Source organism: Chrysemys picta, chromosome 2 (assembly GCF_011386835.1).
Source record: "Chrysemys picta bellii isolate R12L10 chromosome 2, ASM1138683v2, whole genome shotgun sequence".
In the NCBI taxonomy this organism is placed as follows: domain Eukaryota; kingdom Metazoa; phylum Chordata; order Testudines; family Emydidae; genus Chrysemys; species Chrysemys picta.
Genome location: NC_088792.1, coordinates 288421050 through 288438055, shown reverse-complemented (window position 1 = coordinate 288438055; position 17006 = coordinate 288421050). Strand labels below are relative to the sequence as shown.

The 17006-nt window shown below is 60.6% G+C and overlaps 1 protein-coding gene across 1 annotated transcript; it reads right to left on the bottom strand.

Annotated features, from left to right (window-relative positions):
* Positions 1-7557: 7557 nt before the first annotated feature.
* Positions 7558-16224, bottom strand: LOC101949558 (forkhead activin signal transducer 3). The gene is made up of 3 exons (XM_005291168.3): positions 15862-16224; positions 11573-11677; positions 7558-11135 (listed from the first exon to the last, which is right to left on the bottom strand). Exons 1-3 carry the CDS (start codon positions 16144-16146, stop codon positions 10038-10040), a joined length of 1488 nt encoding a protein of 495 aa, XP_005291225.2. The 5' UTR covers positions 16147-16224; the 3' UTR covers positions 7558-10037.
* Positions 16225-17006: the final 782 nt, after the last annotated feature.

Genomic DNA, 17006 nt, shown 5'->3' with positions numbered 1-17006 from the left:
GGGGCACTGGCAGAGTTGGGGGGAGCTCTGGTCTGGGATAGCAGGGGGCTGTGGGTCAGGATTGAGGGATATTGGCAGAGCTGGAGGGGAGCTCTGGTCTGGGATAGCAGGGGGCTGTGGGTCAGGATTGAGGGGCACTGGCAGAGTTGGGGGGAGCCCAGGGCTGGAGTAGCAGGGGCTGTGGGTCGGGATTGAGGGGCACTGGCAGAGCTGGGGGACACCCTCCCAGGGCTGGGGTAGCCAGTCAGCTGTGGTTAGAGATTGAGGGGCAGCTCCCATATTGAGGGCCATAGAAGCACCTCCTGGCTAGACAGACAGGGGGCAAAGCCCAGAGTGCATTGTGCCCCCAGCCCCACAGCGTAGGGCCCGGCTCTGCTAGCCTGTTCTCCTGCCCTGAGGGGAGCCATTAGCTCCCTTGATGTTCCTATCCACACAGCTCCCAGAGCAGCCGCCACTCGCCATGTGGATCGGAGAGGGGAGCTTTTGCTGATTGGAAACCCTCCAGAGAGTCTGGCTGCTTGGCAGGGCTTCCCTGAGGGCAGTGCGGACTGGCCTAGACCAGCGGGTCCCAGGCGTTTTCCCAGCTGCGGCCCACCCTTCACACTCCTTGGGGAACATTCTTAATATTCATTCCGACAGACACAGAAACTCCATGTACCAGCAGGGGCCGGACTCACGGGTGCATCTCTCCATCTGAGGGCAGATGCCACCCCTGCTGCCCATTGGTGCCCGGCTCCCCTTCTCTTGCAGAGGCAAAAGCCCTGACCTCACTCCCCAAATTGAGTCAAAGCTCCATGTCTCCCCCCACTTACCATTAGCAAGGTCCCCTGGCCTCTGCCCCACAGGGGTGCTGGTGGGGGTGTGGCTGAGTGAGGTCCCTTGGTGTTGCCCGTCACCGGTGGCAGGCAGGGCATATTCTGCTCAGTTCTGGGTCTGCCATACAGTCAGAGAGTGCCCCCTCCATCTGGGGAGAGCGGGGACGGGGGGCAGAGAAAGGGGACAGAACCCGTTCCCCCACTCAGAGCAGGGGTTCAGCCCCAGAGAGCCCCAGCTGGCCCTGGGGCAGAGGGGCGAGAGAGGCAACCCAGAGACCACTTTGGTCCAAGACGGAGGATGCTGATGACAGATGGCTCACGGGGAGTGGAGGGGCTCGGGTGGGCTGTGGTGTATGAAGAGCTAAGGGTGTTTCAGAAGGAGTGGGGTAGCCATGTTGTGAGGGGGACCCTGAGTTCGGGGGGAATGGGGCAGGGGAGCCCCCAGGCGGCGAAACGGCTGAGCGAGCCCGGTGGTGGGGACAGCTGAGGATGCTTCGTACCCCACCCTGGCGAGGGCTGGCTGGCTGGGGAGGGCACCGGGCGCAGCCTGCAATGGGGCGGGGGCTCCAGCATGGATAGCGGAGGGGGGAGGGGGGAAGGGGGACAGGTCAGTGCAGGCGGGGCAGGGTCCCCGATACGCCGCACTGTGAAATAGCAACCCTGTCCCACCACCTGCAAGCCAGCTGCTGAGGGAGGGAGGAGGAAACTTTCCAGCTGCACCTCTGCTGCTCCCCTGACCCCAGCCCCCCCCCAAAAACCCTCTTCCAGCCCTGCCCCCAAACTCCCCCTACACATGCTCTGCGCGCCGGCTCTGCCAGGCAGGGCCAGTGGCTGGGCTGTGGGCCCTGGGGCTGCGCTGAAGGGCCAGGGCTGGGGGGGAGTGGAAAGATGCAGCCTGGGGGGACAACGCCCCTAATGCCTCCCCCCCCCGATCTTCGCCTCTGCCAACAGACCACCCGGGGCTGTGTCCGGCCCTCCATTGGGAGGTTGAGGCTCGGGCAGTGTCAGTCCAGACATGTGAGGTCGCCCTCACCTACCTCGCCCGTCCCTCCTGCGGACACAGGTGAATAGCGTGTACCTGCCTGGTCTCTCAGCTCCCTCCGAGCAGAGAACTGGAGGTTCGCGCTCGCTCGGTGTGGGGCCAGGGGACCAGGCCTGGCTCAGTGCCTGGCTAGGGGTTACGGTCCTGAATGGTGCCGGCTGTTGGGAAGAAGTGGCACCATCAGGGCACCAGGAGGCGCTTAGGGACGGAAATGAGATTCATCAGCTTGGAAATGAACAGATCTCTGGCTGTTGTGGGGGGACGACCAAGTCAGATCCTCGCCCTGCCCACTACACGGCTGGCTGGCTCACCCTCCCACGGCTGCTTCCCCACTCCTCCGGCCTGGCCAGCAGCAGAGACCTGGTCTGCTCCTCAGGCCAGTCTCCTCGCTCAGCTCCTTACAAAGTTCAGTCATTTGTTCCCGAACTCTCGGGCTCCCAGCACCTCCAGCGGATCAGCTGTGGGCCGCGCCTGGCTACCCTGCAAAGACCAGCCCCGGCGAGGGGCAGGGAACATCTGGGGTTTCCGAGCCCAGGCGCCAGTCCCAGTGGGAACGGCTGCATTGCTGGTTTAAGCCCCTGCAGCCCGAGCCTTGCGAGCCCGAATCAGGCTCCGAGACGGCGGTGTGGGGTTTCTTTGCAGTGTAGACGCGCCATAAGAGAGCTGGGCTAGGCCTCAAGTTGTGGCCTGGGTTAGTGGCTGGGCTGGTGCAGGGCGGGGTTAGAGCCTGTGTCAGCTGGTGGCTGGGGCGGGGGGTGTTCGGCTTGGGCCTGCGGGGAGCATTGCTGCACGGGACTGTGGGACCCCAGCTCCCCTTGAGTACACCCCCCTGTCAGACTGAGCTCCCACCCCCAGCTGAATGGCACCCCTGGGGCAGGTCCACTCAAGCTCCGCTCACCTTTTGTTGTGGAGCATTTGCTGCGATCCTCTTTGTAACAGTTCACGGGCCCTTAGCACCATTTGTTCATTACTCCCTGCTCCTGGCATGACCCCGGCTCCCTGGTCCTGCCTGCAGCCCTCCCCCACCTCTGCTGCAGAGCTTGGCCTCGCCGGCCACACAGGGGAGGGATAGCTCAGTGGTTTGAGCATTGGCCTGCTAAACCCAGGATTGTGAGTTCAGGCCTTGAGGAGGCCACTTAGGGATCTGGGGCAAAATCAGTACTTAGTCCTGCTAGTGAAGGCAGGGGGCTGGACTTGATGACCTTTCAAGGTCCCTTCCAGTTCTAGGAGATAAGTCTCCACAAGTGAGGTGAGTTTAGGGGTCTCAGCACAAAAACACCCTCCTGCTGGGCACAGGCATCAGGACTAGAACAGCAGGGGGCTGCAGGCTGGGATGGGGGTGGGCTGAGATGGGTAGTGGGAGAGCAGAGGGCAGGAGTGGGGGGGGGCTGGGATGGATGGATGGATGGGGGGGGCTGGAGGCTGAGAGTGGGGGTGGGGCACAGCAGAGCCTTGGGGGACATTAGGCTGAGGGCAGTACAAGTGGGGGCATATTGGGCAGTGCCCCCTGCAGGTGACTGGGGCAGGACTCCCTGCCCCGCCTGGAGCTAGGCTGGGGTTTTGTACCATGGAGCAAACGGCTCATTTTCCTAGCGCTGGGACTGGCAACGGGGGGCTGAGAGGGAAGACGGGGCGGAGGGAGCGAGAAGGGTCTGGTGGGGTCCCGAGGCAGGAGGGGAGAGGGGGAAGGGCAGGAGGGAGAAGGGCACCCGCCAGAGCTGGAATGAAGTTTCCAGATTTCTTCGGGCTGATTCCAGCAGCAGCGAGCTGAGGCCGTGCACAGGTAGGTCCATAATGACCACCAGGGGGCAGTGTTGCAGGCCCACACATGCGCCCGCCCCCCCCAGTGACATGCAGCAAGTGGCATGAGGATCGCTGGGTGGCCCTTTAGCCCAAGTGCACAAGGGCCCAGTTTTCTGGGTTCCTGCCCTTCCCTGCAGCTCCTGCCCGGCTGCACCCACTCGTGCCAGACCTCTGGCCTGGTGGGGTTCAGAGGCAGGGGCCTAGGTTGGGCTAGGCCCTGGCTGGCTCCTCCCCTGGGGCGGGGCCTCCTGGAAGAGGAGAGGAGGTGGACGCAGAGGAGCTCCAGGTGCAGGTCCCAATTGTGCACCTAGTCGGGCAGAAGGGGGGCAGATGGTGCAGGTCGCCTGGTGTCCTGGGGAGATGGGGCTGGGGCAGGTCTGTTCCGGGGCGTGGATTTGGTTTGCCAGGGGAGGGGCAAACGTGATATATGGCTGACCCTGTGGGCGTGGCTTCTTTTGGTGGGGGTCCAGGACGCTCCTCTGTGCCCGATGAGCAGCTGAGATTCCCCCCCTGGCGCTGGATCTCACCAACCCCCCCATCTCTGCTCCCCTCCCTAGTTCAGTGAACGAGCACATGGGAGGGGAGCTCACTGACCAAGGCCTGGGGAAGCCTTGGATGTGCGAAGAGCCCTGTGTCCGGGGGGGGGGGGGGGAATGGTGTGTTGGGGTTTAATCCCCAGACGGACGCTTCTGCTGCGTGGCAGAGTTCCAGGCTAGCTCAGACCTGGGCAGTGGGACTTGTGCACCCGCCTATCCCACAGCTATGGGACCTGCTGCCAAACCCACGCCCAGTGCGCAATGGGGCAACAGAAGTCAGTTTCTAGCCCTCCTGGTTTGTATTTAACAAAGAAACCCCTCCAACTGTGAGCTGTAACTGGTGCAATGATGGCTGCAGGCAGTCTGGAATTCGACTCTCCCGTTAACTCTGAAACATAGTGATGGCAGTTTAAAAGGGAACTATAGCCTTGTATTACAGGTTGCTGTTTGTTATGCTGAGTGACACTCTCTGCACTTACACAGGTACCTGCCAGACTCGGGTTCGCACCGCCTTGTGTTTTAATTGAGGGTGTTCCACGTGGTTCTGACAATTCAATGGATCCCCTGGGAGCGGGCTCTGACCTAGACCCATAGGGATGGGCTGTCGGGATTGTGCCGGGAGCGTGAGCGTCCCCGCGAGAGTGAGGAACATTCTCGGACTTGTTCAAAGAGAATTTCAGTTACCGTGACGCAGCCGAACGGCCTCCCCCCGCGCTGCAGCTGATCCCTTCAGCTCATTGCTCTCACCCAGCTCCTAGCGCAGTGTAAGTCTGCGACTTCAGGCCTTATTTGTGACCCCCCCTTGTGACACCCACAGCCCCTCCCAGTCTCTGACACACACACACACACACACACACACGGGGCTACGCACAGACCTGCAGCTGATTAACCAGGGACAAATACATCGCAGGACTTTATTACTGACATGCAGGCAGGGTGCCGCGCGTGGGACTAGACCCAGAAGAAGATACCGTCGTGGAGGAACTTAGAGTCAGAACCGAGCCCAGACAGGTCAGACCCAGATGGATCCTGGAGACCTCGGAGAGGAGAAGGGTTTGGGTTTCTTTCAGAGACGTGCAGGAGACCAGGGGTTAATGAGGTGGGCAGGGCTGGTGGGGCAGCTCCAAGCTCTAGAGCCCCTGGGCAGACGCTCTGGCCACGCTTCCTCAAGCAGAAACCCGGAACTTCCTCCGCCTGCTTTCGCCCTGCGCTCCCGTTGGCGGTCTGCAGCCGGTGCAGCGAGCGCCGCGGCTGGCAGGAGCGCTGTGGGCTTGGGACTGGCCATGCCGGAGGTGACTTTCGAACTCGCACCCAGGGGCTCACTCCTGGAACCCGACGCTCATTTCATGGCGGGAACAGCCACATGCCATGTGACCCAGGCGTCCAATCACCACCCACCGCCACAGCTGAAATCTCCAATCAAATCCTTGCAACAGGTGGCTAAGGCATATAGGGCTGTTCTCACGGGCTCTGCCAATTGTCCATCTAATCCAGCATCCCACCTGCCGGGGCCACCGCCAGCTCGTCCGGGGACGGGGCAAGACCCTCCCAGTGGATGGTTATGGAATACCCTCCCCACGGGGGGCAGCATCTGGCACCCTGGGGGATGTTCTCACCCCCACCCGTGTTTGGCCCTCGGTGGAAGCCAGCTAAACGCCTCAGCGATCCCCAGAGCAGTGGGCTCCACAGGCCAACCGCGCGGGGGGTAAAGCAGCATTTCCTCTGATCGGTGATGCATTTTTGCCTTTTAAATTAATTGCCCCCCCTCCCAGGTCCTGTAGGAGAAGGGGAGAGAAGAGCAGAGCCTGATCTACCTCCTCTCATCCCTTCATTACGGTAGGTAGCTGGGCCATGTCCCCTAGCTTCATCGCTTCCAAGGCCAGACGGGACCACTGTGATCATCTCATCTGACCAGCCATTTCCCCGGGATTAATTCCTGACTGAACCAGAGCAGGTCTTGTGATGGCGAATCCCCCACGAGCCTTGGTAGCTTGTTCCAGTGGCTGGTTACCCTGGCCCGTGCGCCCAGTCTGAATGGAGAGAAGGGCATCAGCCGATGTTCCCTCAGTCTCCGAACAGCGGGAGTGCCCCCCCAGTGGGTTCAGTTATTCAGAAAGCAGCAATGTCTGGGAGAAGGTGGATGGCCCAGTGGTTAGAGCACCAGCCTAGGCTTGGGGAGACCTGGCTTCAAGTCACTGTTCTACCACAGGACACCCCCCCACGTGACTTATTCTCCGTGCCTCAGTTTCTCACCCATAAAATGGGGATAACAACTCTACCCTGCCTCCCAGGGGAGTTGTGAGGCTAAACACATTACAGATCGGGAGGTGCTCAGACACCGTGATGGGGACCATAGAAGCACCCGAGACAGATAAACGAGGGGCTCAGATTATTCCTGCCAACGTGTGTCACTTTGCAGTCAGCCTCGTGCTGCCCGACCAGCTCGTTTGTAAACGGAAAGAAAGAGAGAAGCTGCAGATAGGAATCATTTGGCCAGTGCTGCTTTTCAAGGGGGGATTTGAACAAAGAGGAGGAAAGGAGGCAAATTGCTGCAGAAAAACATTAAAGAGTAAAAAGCCTGGGCCAGATTCGCGTCAAGACACAAGTGCTGCGTTCCCTGGGGCACCTGGGACCAGAATGTGGCCTCCTATTTAGATAAAAGCGTTCTTAAAAATGCTGGACACTGACTCAAGGGGAGACTCCCCCCAAGGTACGTAACGTTGTTGGCTGTGAGGGATGATGTCCTCTAGTGACTGGACTCACAGCGGGGATAAGAGACTTGCAACTGCTGCTGGCGGAGGGAGCTCTCCCTTAGCTTTGGTAACAGGGACACAGTTAATAAAGAAAAAGGAGGGTGATATAATGAATGCCAATCCACACGGGCTTATGGAAAGTAGATCCTGTCAAACTCACTCAGTGTCTTTTAGATGAGATGACAAGTTTGGTTGATAACGGTAACAGTGTTGAGGTAACAGAGTTCTGTGAGGTGTTTGACTTGGTACCTCATGGTATTTTGTATTTGTCTAGTTTTTAATCAAAATCAGTACGGCATGTCTCAACTGACTGGTCTCAAAATGTAATTCGAGAGGGGAATCACCACTGAGTGGATGTGTTTCTAGTGGGGTCCCACAGGGATCAGTTCTTGGCCTTACGCTATTGACCATTTTTATCAAGGACCTGGCAGAGAACATGTAATCATCACCAATACATTTTGCAGGTGACACAGAATTGGGAGAGTGGGAACTAACGAAGAGGACCGGGCACTGATACAAAGTGATCTGGATCGCTTGGTAAACTGGGTACAAGCAAACAATATGTGTTTCAATACGGCCAAATGTAAAGTCAGAAATCTAGGAGCAGAGACTGCCGGCCATAGGTACCGGGTGGGGGGCTCTCTCCTGGGAAGCAGCGACGCTGAATAAGATTTGGGGGTGGGGGTGGATAAGCAGCTGAACGTGAGCTCCCAGTGCGATGCTGGCTAATGGGACCCTGGGAGGTATAAATTGGACGCTGGAGTAAGAGCAGAGGTGATTTTCCCTCTGCATGTGGCACTGGGGCGAGCGCTGCTGGAGTCCTGGGTCCAGTTCCGGTGCTCACGATACAAGAAGGATGTTGATAAATGGGAGAGGGGGCAGAGAAGAGGCAAGAGAATGACGGAAGGGTTAGAAACCCGCCTATAGGGAATAGACTCAGGAGCGCCATCTATTTACCTTAACGAAGAGCAGGTGGAGAGGTGACTTGATCAGTCTAGGAGTACCTGCGTGGGGAACAAATGTTTAATAACAGGCTCTTCGATCGAGCAGAGGAAGGTCTAACTCTAACACGATCCAGTGGCCGGAGGTTGAAGCTGAAGATTCAGGCTGGAAGTAAAATGAGGTGTAACATTTTTAATGGTGAGTGTAATTAACCACTGGAACAATTGCCCCAGGGTCCTGGGGGATTCTCCATCACTGGCAATTTTTAAATCAAGATCCCCCAACAGCTCTACTCTGGGAATGACTTGGGGGCAGGACTCTGGCCGGTGTTACACAGGCGGTCACACGGGATGGTCACACTGCTCCCGTCTCGCCTTGGTGGTAATTGTGCCTTGCGAGCGGCCCGTGGCTGTGTTGCCTGCGTCCTGGTGAAGCTGATGTCAGATGCCTGGTGGGCTGTACAGAGGAGGGTACCCCAGCATTGTAGAAAGTCACGAAGCTGCCCCCAGCTGAGAACTGCGGCTCTGTCTGCGGTTCGGGGCGAACAGAAACTCCGCGGAGGCAGGCCCAGCCTTCGTGCTGTCACGTGGCCGGATGGTTTGTCCTGCTAGGAATCCAGATCTGCGTTCAGATTTCCATGTCCCCCAGCTCTGCACAGCTGGAGCCAGCTGAAGCCGTGTGTCTGGATTAGGCCCTCCCCAGGAGCCACTGGACTGCAGCAGCCGCTGTCCCCCGGAGCGTGGGCACATATGTGCAGACGGGCTGTGGAAGGGAGCGGAGGGTCCTGCCTGAGTTCTACTCGGTCCTCTCTGGGCATCGTGGTCTCTCCAGCCCAGCCCAGCCCAGCCTGGGAGCAGCATGGCCTTGTGCGTTCACCCTAGGACAGAGGTGGGCAAACTATGGCCCACGGGCCAGCAGGACCGTCCTGCCCGGCCCTTGAGCTCCCGGCTGGGGAGGCTAGCCCGCGGCTCCTTCCCCGCTGTTCCCCATCCCCCTGCAGGTACGCCGCCACACGGGCAGCGCTCTGAGCGGCAGGGTTGCGTGCTCCTGCCGAGGAGTGTGGCGGTGTGGCTGGCTCCGGCCAGGCGGTGCGGCTCCCAGACATGCTGCTCTGAGCGGCATGGTAAGGGGGCCAGGGAGTCCCGGGGGGCAGTCAGGGTATAGGGAGCAGGGGGTGGTTGGATGGGGTGGAGGTTCTGGGGGGCGGTCGCGGGGGAGGGGTTGGATAAGCGTGGGAGTCCCAGGGGGCCTGTCAGAGGGCGGGGGTGTGGATAGGGGTCAGGGGAAGAGGAACGGGGGGGTTGGATAGGCATGGGGTCCTGGGGGGGGGGGCTGTCAAGGAGCAAGAGTGTGGATAGGGGTCAGAGCAGTCAGGGGACTGGTAGCAGGGGGCGGGGTACTGGGGGCGGTTAGGGGCGGGGAGGTCCTGGGCAGGGGCAGTTAGGGGACAAGGAGCAGGGGAGGTTGAATGGGCCGGGGGTTCTGAGGGGGGGCAGTCAGGGGGCGGGAAGTGGGAGCGGGGGCCAGGCTGTTTGGGGAGGCACAGCCTTCTCTACCCGGCCCTCCATACAGTTTTGCACCCCGATGTGGCCCTCGGGCCAAAAAGTTCCCCCCCTCCCCCTCCTCCCCCGCCCTGGGACCAGCTGTCCGTGGGACACCGCAGCAATGCCCACGATGGAGCCTGTCCTGCCAGGAGGCAGCTCAGGAGAAGGGGAGCAGAGAGACTCCTGCAGGAACTCCCCCCATCCCAGCCGGAGAGGGATCAGTCCAGGTAGGTAAGTAAAGGCAGTGGAGATGGTTCCCCGCTGGGTAAGGACCAGTCCATGGCATCCGCGTCTTCCTCCTGCAGAGCAGAACAGCCCCTCAGGATGCCCTGCTTGCTACCAGCTGGCAACATGGGAGGAGGGGCGCCCCCCCTCCCTGGGGAACACTCAGTTCTGCATGGAGCATTGCATGCTGGGATTTGTAGTCTCCAGGGTCCGCACCGTTGCAGACCCAGACGCAGCTCCGCCTGCTGGTCCCGGTTTCGAGGAGCGCCGTTGGGCCTGCGGGGGCCTGTCTATCCATGCAGCTGGCGCCGGCTCCAGAAGAGACAGGGGCTGTTGAGAGGCCATGGGGCTGCCCCGCCCTCCCCTGCTGGGGCCTGTCACAGGAAGTCGTAGCGGGTCAGCGCCATGCTGCCGGGCACGGGGCCCGGGCTGTACAGCGCTGGGTGCACAATGTCCCCTGGATGGCTCACCCACACGTCGTACACGCTCTTGTTGGGGGGCATGCCCTGCACCGTGTGGTCCAGGTCCACAGAGAGGCCAGGAAGTTGTGGGCCCGGCTGCCTGGGGGCCACCGAGGGGCCTGGCCTCAGGTCCCAGTACACCGGGCTGACGTAGCTGGGGGGTCTGTAGCTGTAGTAAGGCAGGCCTGGCACAGTGGGGAAGGTGAAGAACGGGGGGCCGCTTGGGGGAGCCACAACATTGGGGGCCACGCACTTGGTGTAGGAGGTGGGGAGCTGCTCCCAGCACGGCCCGGGGACCAGTGTGGGCGACGGAGCCGGGGTGCAGCCGCCAGAGCCGTCGGAGTCCGAGCTGGAACCGCTGCTCTCGCGGGCAGCCAGTAGCCGGGGGCGCTTGGCCGGGGCGCGGGGGCCTCGCGCCTGCTTCGACCGCCGGCTGCCGGGGTCCCTCTCGTCGGATGACAAGGAGCTGAGGGTGGAGATGCTGCTGGAGGAGGAGGAGAAAGACCGCGGCGCAGCCAGAGTGCACGGGGGTCGCCAGGGCAGCGATGGGGGCCCGGAGGAGACGCGGAAGATGGGGACTGGGCCCCACAGGTCCATGCTGATGGGAAGGGAGTCTCCCGCTGGCTGGCTGGGCGGGGGCTGTATGGGCTGGGGGTGGCCCTTGGCCTCCCGGGGCTTCCCGGACAGACCCACCTCCTGGAAGTCACTGAGGAGGGAGTCAATGGTGAAGGAGCTGCTTGGCCTCGGCGCCTCGCCGAGCTGGTATCCGCTCTCCTCGTTGTCAGAGCTGGCATTGGTGGAGGAGGCCCTGGTGCCCTGCGGCTGGCGCTGTGGCCCCTGGCAGCCGTAGGGCCAGCCGTGCAGGATGAAGGGGGCCAGGTCGCTGGCGAAGGAAGCCGCCTCCTGCCGGGAGATGGCCGTGTTCTGCAGCTTCAGGGCGTCCGGGGGGATCCGGCTCACGTCCACCGTCCAGAAATTCCCTTTGGCCTTGGGCTTCGCGGGATCCTTCAGCAGCTGCCGGGGAGAGAGCGAGACGGGCTCAGTGCAGGGATTGACCTGCGGGGGAGCCACGGAGCAATCCTGAGCGTGGGGCGCCCCGAACCCAACCCCAGGAGCTCGGGAAGTCGGGACAGAGCTTCCCTGTGTGTCAGGCCTGACCGATTCCTCCCTCAGAGCCTAGCGCCCCCGCCAGGCTGACCCCGCCCCCCCCCACTGCCTCATCCTTGGCCCTGGGCTCTCCCCCAGCCCTTCCCCAGCTCCATCAGCCCTGTCCTGGGACCTGACAGTCCATCACCTACCCCCAAAGCTGGCTCCTTACTCCCTCGGGCCCCCCATCCCATCCCCTACTCTGGGACCCAGCCCCCCCAACACATCATATCTCCAGAGCCCCCCTGGAGGCTGTTCTCTCCCCCAGCCCCGCCCCAGCCCCCTCACTTCACCCCAGCGCTCACCTTGGAGAAGCAGCGGTTGGAGGACAGGTTGTGGCGGATGGAGTCTTTCCAGCCCTGGTAGCCCTCCGTGAAGAAGGGGAAGAGGGCGCCGATCTCCTGGATGATCTGAAACGGAGAGACAGGCGGTGAGAGCCCCTGGCCATGGGCGGAGTGAGACTGCTCCGTTCAACGTGTCTCAGACTGTCCCAGCCTGGACTGCAGGGCTGCTGGCCTTGGTGCCATCTCACTGGGATCCGCATGGGACACAGCACTTGTGCCACACAGCAAACAGGGAGCCAGGTGGGCACCTCAGATTGCGGTGGCACAAATTGGGGAGACTCCTGTCTCCTCCCTCCTGGAACCTTGTGCGCAACTCACCGGGGGCTGCGTCCGGCACGCCGCTGGCTCAGAGTCCGAGATTCAAAGGCCAGAAGAGACCAGCGTGACCATCCAGGCTGAGCCCCTGTGCAGCACGGGCCAGAGCCCCGCCCCCAAGTCGTTCCCGGAGCAGGGCTGTTAGAAACAGCCCGTTATTCAATGTGTGCTGGGATCACGTCACCCCTTAACCTTCTCTTTGTTACGCTAAATAGATTGAGCTCCTAGACTGTATCCCTATAAGGCAGGTTTTCTAATTGTGGAATCATTCTCGTATCTCCTCTCCAATCTATCACCATCCTTCTTGAATTGTGGCACCAGAACTGGACCCAGGATCCCAGCAGCGCTCGCCCCAGGGCCACATGCAGAGGTGAAATAACCTCTGTGCTCCTCCTCGAGATTTCCCTGTTTCTGCGTGCAAGGATCGCATTCGCTCTTTTGGCCACAGCGTCACACTGGGCGCTCACATTCAGCTGATTATCCACCCCCACCCCAAATCTTTTTCAGCGTCTCTGCTTCCCAGAGTCCTCCATCCTGTAAGCTTGGCCGACGTTCTTTGTCCCTAGATGTGCACGTTAACATTTAGCTGGATAAAAACACATACTGTTTGCTTGTGCCCAGCTCACCAAGCAATTTAGATCGCTCTGTATCAGTGACCCGGCCTCTCCGTTACTTACCACTACCCAATTTTTGTGTCATCTGAAAACCTCGTCAATGATGATTTTATGTTTTCTTCCAGGTCACTGATAAAAATGTTAAATAGCCTAGGGCCAAGAAATCGATCCCTGTGGGACCCCACTAGAAACACATCTTCTCAATGACGATTCCCCATTTCTAGTTACAGTCTCAGATCTCTCAGTTTACCAGCTTTTAATCCATGTAATGTGAGCCAGGTTCATCTGATATCTTCCCAGTGTTTGAAACAAAATGTCCTGTGGTACCCAGTCAAATGCCCAGAAGTCTAAGTAATAGCGTATCGACACCGCTAACTTTTTCAACCAAATTTGTAATCTCATTAGAAAAAGCTATCAAATTAGTTTGACAGGATCTCTTTCCCTAAACCTATGTTGACTGGCATTAATGATATCACCCTCCTTTAATTCGTTATTAATCAAATCCCGTATCAGCTGCTTCATTATTTTGCCTGGGATTGATGTCAGATGAAAGGCCTATAATTACCCGGGTCATGCTGTTTACCCTTTTGAAATAGTGGCACAACATTAGGTTTCTTCCAGTCTTCTGGAACCTCCCCATTGTACCAAGACTTATTGAAAATCAACATTAATGGTCAAGCCAGCTCTTTTAAAACTCTTGGATGTAAGTTATTCAGACCAGCTGATTAAAAGATATCTAAGGTTAGTAGCTGCTGTTTATCATCCTCCTGAGAGACTAGTGGAATGGATGGAGTGTTATCATCTAGGTTTTTTTCCCCAAATACAGAACAAATATTTATTGAACTCTTCTGCCTTTTCTACATTATGATTAATAATTCTATGTTTCCATCTAGTACTGGACCAATACTATTGTGAGGATTCTTTTTGTTCCTAATATACTTCAAAAACTACTCCTTATTGTTCTTAACTCTGCCGGCCTTAGAGTTCTCTTTGTGTCTCTTTGCTTCCCTTATCAATTTTCTACAATTCCTAACCTCTGATTTACTATCAACTTCCCCTTTCTTCCATTTGTTATACATTATTTTTTAATTTTGTATAGCTGCCTTCACTTCCCCTCTGAACCAGGTCAGTGTTTTAACCAATACGATCTTCCTTGATTATGGCTTTTTGGGGCATCTAACGAAGTGTTCTTAAACAATTCCCAGTTATAATTCAGAGTTTTCGTGTGTCGTCCTTCAGACCTGTGCAAAGCAGGCTGGTGACACATCATTTCCCCCCCCTCTCCCCCCAGCACAGGTGAGACTGATGGTACAAGGTGCCAGGCAGGGAACTGTCAGGCCCCTGGTGGTCATGGACTGGAACAGATTGCAGCTGCCTGCATCTTTAAGGAGTCACTGTAGCCTGTCAGGAAGCAAGGCTGGGGCACAGGGCATGGTGCAGAGCGGAGGGTTTAATCCCCTCGAGGATAGCCAGCGTGTTGGTTCTGTCTGGCTCCTGCTGGATCGTCACTGTGGCCATTGGGTGGCATGTGTAGGAGACCCGAATGTGGAGGGGCGCATTCCCATTCCTAGCAGGCCAGGGGACACGCTGCGCAGCCACCCCCACAACCAGCATTAACTAGCCCTCAGCAGGGGCCAAGGACCGAACAGGCCTTGGAGAGGGAGCTCCCCTTTCCCACAAGGTGGTAAAGGCTGGTGCTGGGGTAGGTCTGCTCTGCCCCTGGGTGCACACCTGTCCCCGCGGCCTCCTCCCCAATCCGCCCTTCCTCTGTGTGAGCTCAGCTCGCCCACCTGCTCCCAGGGAACCCACGGCTCGGCCCCGGGAGCGTAGGTTACGCGGGAGCAGGGCTGGTAATGCCCAGCTCCCCTCCCCGCCCTGGCAGAGGGCCTGAGCTGCACAAGCACAGAGCCCCTGCAGCACCCGTGAACCTGGGCGGGGGGCTGGGATTACTCAGCACGGCAGGCTGTTGGGGACTCCCTGATGCCTCCTGCTGGCTGCCAGAGCAGAGACTGGCCCGGACAGCACCCCAGGGCCAGGCCACTCGCTGGCAGCAGCCCCCCCAAACAGGCCATAGAGCCCATGCTGGGCTCCAGGGAGTCTCCCCCGGCTCTTCCTTGCCATTCCAGGGGAGCTGGGAGCCTCCCCCCCACCCCATATGCTGTCCTGATACCTCCTCCCGCATAGCACCTGCCCCCTGGATCTCAAAGCCCCCAGCCCCCACTATTAACCCTTGCAGCACCCACAGTGCTACGGGGCTCATGGGGCAAGGCAGCTGGGGCACCAAGCGGTGAAGGGGTCCCAGCAGAGCTGAGCATGTGGGTCCAATCTGGGCCCTGCCCCATGCAGAGCTGATCTGTGTGGAGCTGATTGGCTGACTCGTCCAGGCCCCGCCCCTTCCCAGGTTGCCCGGGGCTGTATGTGCCAGTTGTTAGCCTGGCTTAGTGGGGGGCCAGCACCGCTAGCTGGGGGCAAATGCCCACGGGGGGGGGGGTCTAGTGGCTAGAGCAGAGCATTTGGAACCAGGCCCCTGGGTTCTGTTCCCACTGCCTGGGGGACCTCGGACTGGCCCCGTGCCTCAGTTTCCCCAGTGCTGTGATACTGACTGGCCTTGTAAAGTGCTCTGAGCTTCTGGGCTTCAAGCAGCCGCCGGCTCCCGGCAGCTCGGCCCGGCGCTGGCCCAGGCAGCGCTAAAGCCCTTTGTGACCCCTTAGACCCTGGCGTGGGGGTCGGGCGAGCTCTGCGTCCCAATGTGCTAATCCGCCCCCAGCACTCCCGTGTCTGTGCAAACTCCCAGGAATCCCCCCCTGCTGTTCCTAATCTCCTGCCCCGGCCGACCCCTGACCCGCGGCTTATTACACCAGGTACAGTAGGCGCGGGGCTGAATGGAGCCAAACCCTCCCCCCACGGGGGGCCGTCGCTAGCCCCCCTCCCCGATCCCCCGGCGCTGCACGTGCCCAGCTCGGCCCCAGAGCAGGGCTGCGGGCGGGGGGGGGGGGGGACAGTGCCCCTGTCTCCGGGCATCCCCCTCGCCCACCATTGATCCTGGGGCTGCCCCAGAGCCCTGCAAGGCTGGGGGGGAGGGGGGAGGCAGGCCCTGTACCAACGGGAGCCCAGCGCTCCCCCCCCCGGCTGCTCGGCTCTCCGAGGGGCGCCTGGGGGGACGGGGGACCAGAGCAGGGGACCTGGGAGATGCGCATGGCCTGGGAGATACAGGAGGTCAGACTAGATGGTCCAATAGCCCCTCTGCCCCCCAGCCTGTGGGACCGACACCACAGGGGAAATCAAGGCCCCCAGACTCCTGGGCCCCTGCCCTGCTCTTACCTGGGACAACTTCAGCTTCCTGCCGGGCGAGGCCTGGATCACCAGGGCGATCATGGCCAGGTAGGTGTAGGGCGGCTTGGGGTGCCGGTTGTATTTCTTCTTCTTCTTCTTCTTCCCCTTCCTGCCCGAGTCCTGGGGCTCCTCGCCCGGCCCCGCTCCGGCCTCATCCCCGGGACCTCCCCTCTCCTGGGCACAGCCCTGGGGCGCGTCCCCCGGGGGGCTCGGGCAGCCCCCCGCCTCTGCGCCGCTCTGCCCCGGGGCTGCCTCCCCCGTCGGATGGGACATGGCCCGGGCGCTGCTGCTCCGGGTGCCGGCCCGGCTGAAGGTGAAGGGCAGCCCCGGGCCAGGAGGGGCTGGGGGCGGGCTCAGGTGGGAGGCAGCGGCTCTCCTGCTCCGGCGCAAGCCTTTATCATGCTGATCCGCATCTCTGCCCGACTGGGGAGCCAGACTGCTGGCACCAGGGGGGAGGGCCGCCCAGCGGGCAATTAGCAACTTTCTGTTAAGCTGGGTGCCTGGGAGGACCTTAAAGGCTGGTGGAGGGGAGACCCGTGGGCCTCGCAGCCCCGCTACTGGACCCCGCTAGCCTGCGGGGGACAGGCCCTTGGGGAGCTCTGGTAGCCCATGGCTGAGCTGAGTCCGAAACATCGGCCGGGCCTAAAGCCTGACGCCCATGGATCTGGATCTCAGGATCGGGCCCCTTCTCCCCGCCCCACACCGGGCCTGGAGAGGGCTTGGGCCGGTCTAGCCAGACGGCTGAGAGCTGGGGCCTCGCCCACTTCCCAGCGAAGCCGAGTCCCCAGCCCCAGGCAGCCCCCGTGCCTCCAATCCACGGGAGGCTTTGCCCCCCAGCGCCCCTAGCAAAGGCCCCAGTTGGGTGGATTGCCATGGAGATGCGAGGCCCCGGGCCGTGCAGCGGCTGTGGACGCTCAGGGTGGGTTTCCGGCTGAGTTTGCTGGGCCTGGACCCTGCTACTCTCTGGGACTCGCCTGGGTGACAGCGAGCGACTGTGGGCCATGAGGGTGGGGCGCCCGCCAGCAGCCCCAGACCTGGCACAAGAATGGCCCAACAAGCGTCTCTGGCCTGGCTGGGAGACCAGCCTGCTGCAGGGAGTGGCCCTGGGGACTCAGGAAGGGACGCTCCCCTCT